The sequence below is a fragment of the Balearica regulorum genome, chromosome 2 (assembly GCF_011004875.1).
Source record: "Balearica regulorum gibbericeps isolate bBalReg1 chromosome 2, bBalReg1.pri, whole genome shotgun sequence".
Lineage (NCBI taxonomy): Eukaryota > Metazoa > Chordata > Aves > Gruiformes > Gruidae > Balearica > Balearica regulorum.
The window spans coordinates 125,598,651-125,611,535 of NC_046185.1; the positions used below are offsets into that span (position 1 = coordinate 125,598,651).

The 12,885-nt window shown below is 42.7% G+C and overlaps 2 protein-coding genes across 4 annotated transcripts in view; one reads left to right on the forward strand and one right to left on the reverse strand.

Moving 5' to 3' along the window:
• Window positions 1-12,885, forward strand: part of NGLY1 (N-glycanase 1) — a 35,091-nt gene that overhangs the window by 9,186 nt on the left and 13,020 nt on the right. For all 3 annotated transcript variants that reach the window (XM_075745792.1, XM_075745791.1, XM_075745790.1), the window contains 2 exons: window positions 290-449; window positions 3,720-3,942. In XM_075745792.1, coding sequence (XP_075601907.1) covers window positions 290-449; window positions 3,720-3,942 — 383 coding nt within the window. The remainder of the gene's footprint in view (window positions 1-289; window positions 450-3,719; window positions 3,943-12,885) is intronic.
• On the reverse strand, window positions 4,781-12,241 carry LOC142600835 (endogenous retrovirus group V member 2 Env polyprotein-like). Its single transcript, XM_075747198.1, has 2 exons — window positions 11,989-12,241; window positions 4,781-6,258 (listed from the first exon to the last, which is right to left on the reverse strand). The coding sequence occupies exon 2, from the start codon at window positions 6,119-6,121 to the stop codon at window positions 4,781-4,783; it is 1,341 nt and encodes a 446-aa protein (XP_075603313.1). The 5' UTR covers window positions 6,122-6,258; window positions 11,989-12,241.

A 12,885-nucleotide genomic window follows, 5' to 3' on the forward strand; every position in this document is an offset into this window, starting at 1 on the left:
AAAGTAAGTCAACTTTGCTGTCATAGGTGTCTCTTCTCCCTGAATCAGTACACTTTTCCTCAGGACACCATTCAGAGTGCTCAAAGATTACAAGTCTGGCTTTACAGTTTGGGTGGTGATGGCTGCAATTTTTATTGATATCATTACAAATAAACATTTAATGTGTAAAGAAATATATAATGTAACTGAGTATAGAATTGTAACAGACAAACTGAAATAGGAGAGCTTGGTTCTTCTGGTTTAAGGTGAAAGTTCATAAATCATCTTGTGACTGAAAATCCTTTTGCAGGCTGCAAATATCTTGAAAACACTTCAAACAAAATTTGAGCATCTTGTATTGATGTATGAGAATCCTTCTATTCAGCAAAAAGCACTAGCCTCAATTCCCCTCCAGCAATTGAAAGGGAAGGCTCAGAAAAAGCTAGCACAAGCTACAAAACTGGACAAAGGTAATGCTACCAAGTTATAATGTATATGAAACTAGAAATATTCCATCAAACATCTGGTTGATGCATATAATATCTACTGTGCTTTAGGTGTGTGGATTTGGTCATATGTCTGCAGGTTCCAAATGCTGTCTCTAAATTAGAATTACCTTTTTCCTAACTTTCAAATTTTCTGTTCTTTCTCCTCACTTCTGTTATTTTTTTATTTCATTTTTGTCATCCATCCTTTACTGCTTTCATGTAGAAATCTTGAACTCCTAATTTTTTAATTAGTACTAAATGATGCTAGGGAAGCAAATGGGCTGAGCGTGTACTGTTATATTCCTTGCATCTAGAGTGAAATACTTACAACAAGAAGAAAGGACCTTCTTGTTTGAGTAGAAATTGTTCTGAAATTGTCAGAGTGCAATTTTCCCATATGTACTGCAATTCCAAATTCAGAATAAAATTTCAAAACACTGCTTCTCTTTATAAAGTGATATTATTGGTGACATTTTGCATGAGATCTTTCCAACACATGACCTGATACAAAGAATGACCTTTCTTGATAATGCTTAAATGAATGGGATTGTTCACATGCCATCCTCTTGGAGCTAGAAGTGAAAAGTAGGCATAAATATTTGTGGCATCAATGGCTAAAATTTATATTTTCTTCATAAATGAAAATTTGTTTTGAATGCACAGAGTCTTTGGCAGCTAAAAATTACATGTTTCTATTTTCAGGTGACAGTTTTAGATTTTTTCAGCAATACAGTGAAATTTTATTTCTGCAAAATAAATATTCAAAAAAATACCATATTTAAACGAAAAAATCCTTTTCACTGTGAATCTTTGATAGAAGGCTGTTTGAAGCAATTCTGCAAGCTTGATGGGAATGCTGTTGATTTGCAAACCAAAAATAAGTTCCTCCTATAAGTTTTATAAATGACTTTGTCTCATACAGCCACACACTAATGTGTATTGGTGCCTTTGGCATTAGGGAACTTTTTGACGCTGAATTTTCTTAGTAATTTTTCTCATTTTATAAAGCTAAACTGGGAAGTAGGAAACCATGTAAACAAGTACAAAGCATTCTCATTCAACAGTTTAGGATAGTGCAATGGGGAGAAGAGGCTTAGCAGTAATACATGAAAACTACTTAAATTCCTTTAAAAAGGAAAATAAAGGCAAGTGTACCTCTTAGGCTCTGCTCTAAATCTGCTGTGCACATTATAAAAAAAGGGAAGGAAGGAGGAAGGTGGTGTTTCCAGGTGCTTCTTCCCAAGCCATCAAGCTGATCTATTGGAAATGGCTTCCAGACCTTATTTTAGATACAAATAAAGGGAAAGGGATCGAACTCCACTGTTTTGGATTGTGACAGTCTGAAAGCATTTTTAAAGAGCTTTATAGGAACATTCCTTTGGGAATGGACTGTGTGTGAGATGTATGGGTAATTGGCCTTCTCAGCTTCTTTGGTTTATGTGTATCGCTGTACTAAGACTTTCACCTGTGGGAATAACTGCTTGGTGCTGGGGGGCACTTGCTTTATGACTTATCTTACAATGCATAATAGGCATTTCTGGCTCATAAAGGCTAGGAAGATTATGGTCACTTGATCAGAAGTACAGACTTTATTTTACTGTTTCCCTTTACCACTTTCCATTAGAAAGATGGATTTTGCAGTCAAAAATAGCTGCATGTCACAGCCAACTGTTTTCTGTTTAAATAAATCATATTCATCATTCTTTCCGTGGAATGTTTTCATGAAGGATTTATTTTACAAACCAAGAGAAGAATATTCATATGATAGCAGTCCTATTTTCATAGATGGGTTCTGGTTTGTATGTTATCCAGGAAAAGAGAATACGGCTCGTGCTCAAAATCTTCTCATTCAGTTTTTAGCAGAAAGTTTGAATATACAAGCACGTCCATTTTGTAAGCAATAAAACCTTGTCCAAGTGTTTCAACATAAATGCTTTTCACATATAATAAGTGAAAATGGAAATTTTACTACAATTAAAAGTCAGGTTCTCTTGCTTTGATTAACAGATGATCTTTTCTCATGCGTTTTATGGTCTTGGCAATGTGTGTTTAATAGACTTAGGGCCCCCACGGAGTCTTCTGTACCAAAGACTGCTTCAGCTTCAGAGGAAGATGTGAATCAAGCTTAAATAAGTAAAACCACACATCTTACCTACTAGTCTTTCTTTGCCATCCTGAAAAAGGGAGCTAGTGCACAAATTTGGTGCAACTTCCTTCAACTTCCTTTGAACAGCATTTTTATAAATTATTTTATCTTCATACTCATTAGTGAGACCTATCTGCACTGTGACTGCAAGCAATTCATATTACATAAAATAACCAGGGATTAATATTTATCATTGCAGTGTAACCTAGATGACAGAGTTAATAGGAGGACTTACTTGAATATTTATAAATCTGAGAAGGAAGAGTATCTCTCTGGGCATTGGAGCAGGATATACATTTAAAGACTCTAAGGAGTTAGAAAGGATTGATCTCTTTTGGAAGACTAGATTTTTAAATTTGTTGATTAGGTAAAGTGGGGTTATTTCCAGGTGGTGGAATAGTGACAGTGTATGAGTAGATTCTAACACCAGTTGCAAACACAGGAAAATGGGCCAGAAGAGTCTGGTGGTCTAGTGTGGTGGAATGGGCTAGAGTAGAAAAATAAAGACATCCTGTGTCTAGCTTGGGTAAGCTGACAAAGATGTTTATTTGCTGAATTTATAAACAAACTTAACTTTGTTCACATGATATATGCACATGTTTTACAATAATTAAGCTGTGTTTGTGGAAAGTCTGTTCATATTACACCTGGTTGTCTAGACTGCTGCCGGCGTCTGGTTCTTTGGGATTATGAAAGCAAAGCAATTATTATTCATAGGTTAATAGTCAAGAGCAGGAAAATAATATTTAGAAGCAGAAAAAGAATTAACACTCTTTCTTCTGAATCCCTGGAAGAATGAGGTGCATGAGGAACTTCAGTGGGCTTCACTGTATATCTGACTTGTTTTTTCTGAGCAATTCCTTATTCTCACTCTAGCTGTAGTGCTTAGGAGTGCAGTTTTTTCTTTAGATGCACAGTTTGATGTTATTCAATCTTGAGAATTTAGATTTTCTTTTTTTGTGTGTACTTAAGTAATATATAAAGCTCTTTATATAATGAGACTCCTAAAATGTAATAAAGGCACAGAGCTGGTGATTTATGCAGATACTGGAAAGTTCAACTAAATTATTTTTCCATTTAACCTGTGTGTTGTGTAAATTTTACAGGTGCACATGTGAATGAAGAGGACTTCTTGTTGTTGGAGCTCTTGGACTGGTTTAAGAATGACTTTTTTCATTGGATAAATAATCTTCCTTGCAGCAGGTGTGGTGGGCAGACAGAGCCTAAAAGTGACTACCTGTTGCCTACCGATGATGATCTCAGGTGGAACGTCAGTCGAGTGGAAAATCATTACTGCAACCAGTGTCAGTTCTGTAATAGATTCCCAAGGTGAGCGTACCAAGATTTGCTTTGTCTTTTTTTTCTTGTCTTTCCAGAAATAGCTTTGCATTTGTGCATTTTGTGAACAAGTGGTAAATTGTTGGTTGAAAGATTAGAGAAGCCATTTTAAGCAACGTGATAGGATGGCTGATGAACCACCAATTGCTCTATAAGATTAGAGATTTTTAAAACCAAAATATTACTTTCTTTTACGTGGCCTTGTGATGTGCGGAAAATCAGACTCCACAACTGGGAAAGTTGTAAAGTAGGTATGTTTATTCAGCGCTGGGCAGCACGGGGGGTCATCCCACCAAAATCGTGCGCACCTTGCGGCAATTCCCTTTGAATTTTATACAACAAAATGTTACATATTCAAAAAGCGCCTATACATATTCATGATCTGTCCGTGGAAAGGCGGTCTTATTACAATGAGTTCATTTCCATTGTCTCCGCCTTTAACTCCTCTCAGCTGCGCACGCGCAGTGCCTCTTGGTGGTCGTGGGCCGGGGTCTTGGGGATGAAGGCCGTATGTCTTCCTCACTGTGCACTTTTCACCTTCACCATAAAACTTACTCAGACCGGTTCCTAATTAGCAGAGAATCCTCCGTGTTCATTCCATTCTGATTTACTACCTCCTTATCTTGTGATTGGTTGCAAAAATGCAAGCAGAATGAAGGGTCATCTTGACCCTTCCTTACGCTAGTTCTTGTTAAAACATCTTACGTAAGGGTTAAGATTACTAGATATGTGGCTTAAGCTAGTTAATGGTCCTGCTATTTCCCTTAAGTGTTAGTTCCCTCTATCAATCCCCCCTTTTCAAAAAGGTTAGTAAATTCGTTTACTATAGCTAATACAATGACTCTTTATCTAATATTTTCTCAAAATACTTATTTGATTCTAACCTTTGCCTTAGCTGATATTTCTTCCATTCGCTGTAAGAATTCCCCGTGTTTTGACAACACCCTAAAGCACATCGAACTACTACACACAGAGCTATAAACAGGATTATAACCATAATTGTCATAACAAACAATTGTTTCAACCATGTCAAATTCGGTAACCAGGATGTTAATCTTTCCACTAAGTCACTAAACCCCCAAGATGTGTTATCTTGGGCCACTTCATGCAAGATTTTGGTTTTTTCCCAAATTTGAGATAAATCCTTTTCAATCCTTTTGTCTTGGTTGACATAGGTACAGCAATGTTCACCAATAACCGTACATAAACCTCCTTCTTTAGCAAAAAGCAAATCCAGCCCCAGCCTGTTTTGGAGTGTCACCTGTTCTAGAGAAGAGATTTCTTTTTGTAGAGCTGTGAGCGCATCAGCTGTAGCATTATTAATAATTTCCATTGTAGCCGAAATGTTGACTAGGGCCTTTTCTAATTCACTAACCCCCAACCATGGGATAAACCACCTCGCAAAGCTATGAAAGCTGGTTGGTCTTTCTACTAAAGGGTTCCGTTTTCCCCGGGTTTGATGGGCCACGGGTTTCATATAAGTTCGTAATAAACCGAGCGTGCCTGAACTAGTTAAGTTTTGTACAATAGTAATGTTAGGAACTATAGTCCCTATAGCGCATTGACCTTTCCACCCTAAGGGCAATACTTTGTACCCCCACTTCCCACAGATCCAGTACCATCCCTGACCCACAGGGGTGGGCCAGCCTTTGGGGGTACTGCTGACGTGTCTTCGAGTCTGGTTGCTATTCCACATATTTGCACCTCCATACTTGATATAACTTGTGCAATTAGGGTAAGCCCCAACAAAACTTGTACTTCCACATTTTTTATCTGTGCTATTCCCTCCCGTACTCTTTGTGGTGTTTTCCAGGTAGCACCTCTGGACACAAGGTACTTCCGTGGTCTCGTTCCAGAGTGTGCTTAAATCTATCTGCCACTCGAGATTCCTTTTTGGTATCTCCATGTATTCTGTGAGGGATATATTACTAAAGGCCTTGGCTATCTCCAAAGAGTTGGGAAAACTGGTGGCGACCACCGGGTGGCCCTGTCCTACGTTTGTGGGCAATCGTGAGCAAATCCAGCAATCAGACCAGTTCATGGCATTAGCAATTTTGTCATGTAGCTGCAAAAAGGCATTATTCTCCCATGCCTCAAGTCCCCCTATTAGGCTTACAGTCAGTGTCGTGACAAGGTAAGCTTTCCTTGCTGTACTTGCGTGACTCTCCATGGAGATTTAGGTGCCTTCTTCACACGGGAGTGGTGAATCCAGGCATTCTGTTCCTTAATCTTTATTGCTGTGAAGGATGTGAGGAGTACCTGGAACGGTCCTTCCCATTGTGGTTCCAGGGTCTTTTCTGTAAGAGACTTCACATATACATAATCTCCAGGTTTTATGTTATGTACAGGTCCATCCAAACCCCTGCTTCGAGTCCCAACCACATGTTTTTCAATTCTGCTGAGTTGTTTGCCTAATGCCACCATGTATGAAGACATAATTTCCTCCCCTGCTTGTGCGGACATCCCTTTCTGTATTCCATAGGGTCGTCCATACAAAATTTCAAAAGGGCTCAGCCCCTCCTTTGCTCTTGGCCTGGTTCGTATGCGCAAAAGAGCCAAAGGAAGAGACTGAGGCCAGGCCAAGTTAGTTTCCTGTCCCAATTTCACAATCTGCTGTTTGATTAAGTGGTTCATTTTTTCTACTTGGCCACTCGACTGAGGGCGATATGGGGTATGAAGCTGCCAATCTATACCCAAATGGCAGCTAATTTGTTGTACTACTTTTGAGATGAAATGTGGTCCTCTGTCAGAAGATATGGTTGCCGGAACCCCAAAGCGTGGTATTATTTCTTGTATTAATGTTCTGGTTACCTCCCGAGCCTTGGCTGTCCTGGTAGGAAATGCCTCTGGCCAACCTGAAAAGGTATCAGTTAATACCAATAAATATCGATACCCCCCTTTTCTTGGGAGTTCTGAGAAATCAATCTGCCATTGTTGTCCAGGCCCGTTGCCTTTCCCAATTTGGCCCATTTCTGGTTTGGGGGTATTCTTAGGATTAGTCTGGAGGCAAATATCGCACTGTTGAGTTACTTGCCTCACGGTGGTGTATAGATTCCTAGCTACAATCTCTCTAATCAGGTGTTTATATAGAGCTTCTGCCCCCCAATGCCTCTTCCTGTGTTCTTCCCTTATCAGAGACCATGTTAGATAAGAGGGAATGATTAGTTTCCCTTGTGGGGTGAGAGCCCACCCCTCGTTATTATACGACCCTTCTAGGTCGATGATAAGCTTCTGATCTTCCTTAGTATATTTTGGCTTACCTTCTAGGGAGATTTGCCCGTCAGGGACCAAAGCCCCTTCTGTTTTTACCTTTGTTTTGGCTACCTGTTTTGCCTCTCTGTCCGCCAGCTCATTTCCTCTTTCCAACTCCGAGTTCACTTTCTGGTGCGCCTTAATGTGCATGATTGCCACTTTCTCAGGGAGTTGGACTGCCTCCAACAGCTTCAGGATCTCCTCCGCATGCTTGATGTTTTTGCCTTGTGAGTTCAATAATCCTCTCTCCTTCCAGATTGCTCCATGCGCATGCACAACTCCAAAGGCATATTTTGAGTCTGTATAGATATTTACAGCTTTGCCTCGGGCCAATTCCAAGGCGCGGGTCAGAGCAATTATTTCTGCCTTCTGCGCAGAGGTATTCATGGGCAAGGGCCCTGACTCTATTACTTCCTGGCTGGTGGTAATGGCATATCCAGCATGTCTTTTACCGCTTAGGACATAGCTGCTTCCATCCGTGAACCAGTTTTCCGTGTTTTCCATAGGACTGTCTCTCAGGTCCGAGCGGCTCGAATATGTTGCCTCGATGGTCTCCAGACAGTCATGATGCACTGGTTCTCCTGTGTTTCCACTGAGGAAAGAGGCTGGATTGACAATGTTAGTGACTACAATCTCCACATCATCTTGTTCTACCATTATAGCCTGATATTTCAAGAATCTTTGTGGGGAAAGCCAGTGTCCACCTTTCGCTTCCAGTACTGCAGATACTGTATGGGACACTAACACAGTCATTTTCTGGCCCAGGGTGAATTTTCGGGCTTCCTGGATGTTTAGTACTACAGCCGCGACCGCTCGCAAGCATCCGGGCCAGCCCTTTGCAGTTGCATCCAATTGTTTGGAAAAGTAGGCAACTGCTCGTCGGTACGGGCCCAAATCTTGTGCTAATATTCCTAGGGCAATCCCCTGCTTCTCATGGGAAAAAAGGAAAAATGGTTTACTCACATCTGGGAGTCCTAAGGCTGGGGCCGACATCAGGGCCTTCTTTAGCAGCTCAAAGGCCTGTATGGTCTCTTTGCTCCATTTAAGGGGTTTCTGCTCAGTGGTTGTTAGTGCATACAAGGGTTTAACAAGCAGTCCGTAATTATAGATCCATAGTCGGCACCACCCAGTCATCCCCAGGAAAGTTCGTAACTCTTTCACTGTTTGTGGTCTCGGGGTTTGACATATTGTCTCTTTTCGGGCCTGTCCCAAAGTCCTTTGTCCAGCACTAATTTCATAGCCCAGATAAATCACTTTGCGCTGCATTACTTGGGCCTTTTTCTTGGATACCCGGTATCCCTGGAGCCCCAAAAAATTTAGCAGACTCACCGTCCAGGCCATACAAGCGTCCTTTGTCTTGGTGGCAATCAGGATGTCATCCACATATTGTAACAGCTTCCCTTCCTCAGGCGGGGCTTCCCAAGACTCAAGATCTTTTGCAAGTTGATTACCAAATATAGTAGGGCTATTTTTGAACCCTTGTGGTAACACCGTCCAAGTAAGCTGAGTTTTACGACCGCTTTTAGGATTTTCCCATTCGAATGCAAATATTTTCTGGCTGGCTTTATGGAGAGGGAGGCAAAAGAAGGCATCCTTCAGGTCTAAAACGGTAAACCAGGTTAGCTCAGGGGTCAGCACAGTTAACAAGGTGTATGGATTCGCCACTACCGGGTAGAGGTCTTCAGTTATCTTATTTACAGCCCGTAAGTCCTGGACTACCCGGTATGATCCGTCGGGCTTACGGACAGGTAATATGGGAGTGTTAAAGTCGGACTCACATTCCTTTAGTAATCCTAGTTGTAGAAAATTTTCTATCACTGGCCGGATTCCTTCCTTGTCCTCCTTCCTCAGGGGATATTGTTTAATTCTTACCGGCTGCCTTCCTTCTTTGAGCCTGACCTCAACAGGTGGGGCATTCTTTGCTCTTCCGGGTACATCAGTGGCCCATACCCCAGGGTATACCTGGTTCGTGATCTCCTCCCCGATTTTTCCTTCTGTGGGAACACTAGCTAGTGATAAACTCATTATTTGGATATACTGTTGATCATTTACCTCCAGAGTAATCTCTCCCTTTTCAAATTTAATTATTGCACCCAATTGTTCCAATAAATCTCTTCCCAAAAGTGCCTTCGGGGATTTGGGCATATACAGAAATCTGTGAATGCCCCATTGTTTTCCCAGTTTATATCTCAGAGGCTCACAAAAATATGCCTTTTCACTTTGGCCAGTTGCCCCTTTTACCATGATATAGTCATTTCCCAGGGGCATCAAAGCTTGGTTTAAAACCGAATACGTTGCCCCTGTGTCGATCAGAAATTCTATCTTCTTTTGTTCTTTCCCTAGCTTCATTATAACCAGTGGATCCGCTAGGGTAGATTCCCCAGGTCCCCGTCAGTCCTCCTTCACATGGGCCACTATCCCTCTTTTCTGATTGCTTCGTCCCTTCCCCTTATTTCCTTGCCTTTCTGGACACTCATTCTTCCAGTGACCAAATCTTTTGCATAACGCACATTGATCCCTGTCTAATCGAGGCGGTCCTCGTCTGGGTTTTCTCTCTTCTTCCCTGATGACCGCTACTACCCTTCTCTGTCCCCGTTTGTAATCTTCCTCTCTATTGCTGAACACTCTCCATGCCTCATCCAACAATACTTCCAGGTTCCTGCCCTCTGTGGGACGCAGCTTTTGAAGCTTTCGCCTAATATCCCCTGTAGACTGGCCCAAAAATAAAGAAACTAGTTGTTGTATTCCTACCTCTGACCCAGGGTCCAGCGGTGTATTACGGCGCATTACGTCCCTCAGTCGATCCAGGAATTCGGATGGTGACTCGGAAGGCCCTTGCTTAATTGCATATAGTGCTGACCAATTTATGGTCTGGGGAATGGCTCTTTCCATTCCTTTTGAAATCCATCCCTGATACGCCCGCAATTTCTCCATATGGGTGGACCTATTCGCATCCCACTTTGGGTCCTGAAGGGGGAGGTATTCTTTAACGTCTCCTCCCGAGACTTTATAATGGTCCTCAGCCAGATCCCCTGCAGTTTTTAAAATCAATTGTTTTTCCGTCTCGGTCATACATTCTAACAATAATTGTATGTCATTCCAATCGGGGTTGTGTTGCTTTACGATAAACTGAAAATGTTTGGTCACACTCACCGGATCGTTCCTGTAATCCTTAGCAACCCTTTTCCATGCCTCTAAATCAATTGTGGAAAAAGGTACCTTGATCAGCATTGTCCCACCATCAGGTCCTACTGCTTCCCGGAGAGGTGCCTGCAGGACCGTCAGGCCGGGCTTCCGCCTAGTACGGGAGGATACAGGGCTAGTCGGGGGAGTGGAGGTTCCGTCCGAGTCCACATCCTGCTCCTGCGATCGAGGGGGAGGCTTAAACAAATCAGTTAGATCTTGTTCTAGTGCCTGGCGGTTTTTGTTTGCGTTTGTACATCTTTGTCCAATACTACATGCCGAGCAGCACCGCTTCAGCTTGCCTTTAAGTTCCTTGTTACTCTCTCTTTCAAGGGCAAGTACCATAGGGTCCTGTGGTGGCACCATCCCACAGTCCCTTTGCCACTCCGGATGATTTCGGAGGGTGAAAAACATATCTGCATATGATACTTCATCCCATTTTCCTTGCCTTCTTAAAAACAGCATTAATTGCAAGATAGTGTTATAATCAATTGACCCATTCAATGGCCATTTGGCTCCATCTTCTAGTTTGTACAGCGGCCACCACTGATTACAGTACTTAATAAGGGTCTTCCTGCTCTCTGTGCCTCCAGTCCCAGCAATTTCCTTCCAGTGAGCAAGTACACAGCCTAGGGGACTCTTTTTTAGAATGCCTCCCTGGGTATTGCCCATCCTAATAATTTCTTTTTCCTTTTTCACAAACTCTTTCCTGCTACCTTCTCTATCCCGTTTTAATTTCCACGCAAACCTCCTCTTACAAATCCCCACAGTTCTCTTTCAATCCTTTTTCCCAAACGTCCCCAAATTTCTGGGATTAGGTCTTTTGGGTTTTTGGGTGGGTTTGTTTTTGTTTTTTTTTTTTTTTTTTTACACGCAAACTTTCCTATTTTGGATTCTTGGTAAGTCCTTTCCCAATCACAAAGCTGGAGATTTTGGGAAAGCACTTAGGACATTCAGCTTTCTGCCTTCCAGATAAACAATACCACCTTTCCTTGCAAAATGAACACTCTAACAAGACCCAGGCCGAATGCCAATTTTCGCATAATTTGTTAGTAATCCCACACACAAAACAAGGAATCACCCTCCATCAATATGAGGGTTTAAAAAAGGTATCTGGGACAGGTTGTTCCCAATTTAGGGCTACTATCTGTCCAATTGGTGTTAAATACGCTCTTCTTAATAAAATCCGCTCCGCTCCCCTCCTTATCCAGTTCCCTCCTTCATTTAAATACTCCCAAGGTTCGAGCCCAAACCACTGAAGGAGTGACTCTCTCCGTCCTGCCACTTTGATGATCAGCCAGGCCTCCGATACTTAGGAGATTGACTAAACACCGCAGCAGCCCAACTTACATATATCAAAAACATTTACAGATCTTACAAACGTTTCAGACACTTTGTCCGTCTCTGGCCATGTTCCTCGCGGAATCACGGAACCGCAAATCAGGACTCCCACTCGCTTCACAGCGGCGCTGTCTCTCAAACACACACACACAGACACTCGTGCTTTTAACATAAAATACCCGGGCGTTTCATAGATAAATCATACAGTTCACGCTCTAGTTGTTATCCCTTCAGCAGCTGCACACTTTGAGGCTCGCTTACCCTTCTCCTGCTTCTTATACAGTCATTAGCAGGTCCGTCCTGGCTCCCGATGCCGGGATGCAGCAATAACCTCGGATTCACTCGATCTACTCCCAAGATCGCTAGCGGCCGCTCTATCGGTCAGCGAATCCCCCCTTTCCTTAGGGTACCCTCCTCCCATACGGGGACTATGCTGTACGCCAGACGTCTCTGCGCGATTTACCAGCGGCCCCGGCCAAGCGTGGGCGTCCCCTACGACTTACTGGCCCCCTTGTTAAACATACCGTTTATCCGCAGCTTCAGGAGGTTGTTGTCTACTCCTGCCGTGAGCGGCTGGAAGTGGAGGCTCCTCCGAGAGAAGTGCTCGGGGCGCGCCTAGGAGCGTCCGCTCCACAGTCGATCCCGCAGCCGAGCAGAGTGTCTCCTGCCTGGCTCGCCAAAATGATGTGCGGAAAATCAGACTCCACAACTGGGAAAGTTGTAAAGTAGGTATGTTTATTCAGCGCTGGGCAGCACGGGGGGTCATCCCACCAAAATCGTGCGCACCTTGCGGCAATTCCCTTTGAATTTTATACAACAAAATGTTACATATTCAAAAAGCGCCTATACATATTCATGATCTGTCCGTGGAAAGGCGGTCTTATTACAATGAGTTCATTTCCATTGTCTCCGCCTTTAACTCCTCTCAGCTGCGCACGCGCAGTGCCTCTTGGTGGTCGTGGGCCGGGGTCTTGGGGATGAAGGCCGTATGTCTTCCTCACTGTGCACTTTTCACCTTCACCATAAAACTTACTCAGACCGGTTCCTAATTAGCAGAGAATCCTCCGTGTTCATTCCATTCTGATTTACTACCTCCTTATCTTGTGATTGGTTGCAAAAATGCAAGCAGAATGAAGGGTCATCTTGACCCTTCCTTAC

What these genes read in the sequence shown, in the direction of transcription:
- LOC142600835 (XM_075747198.1), bottom strand. Translation starts at nt 6,121, where the DNA reads ATGGAGAGTCACGCAAGTACAGCAAGGAAAGCTTACCTTGTCACGACA.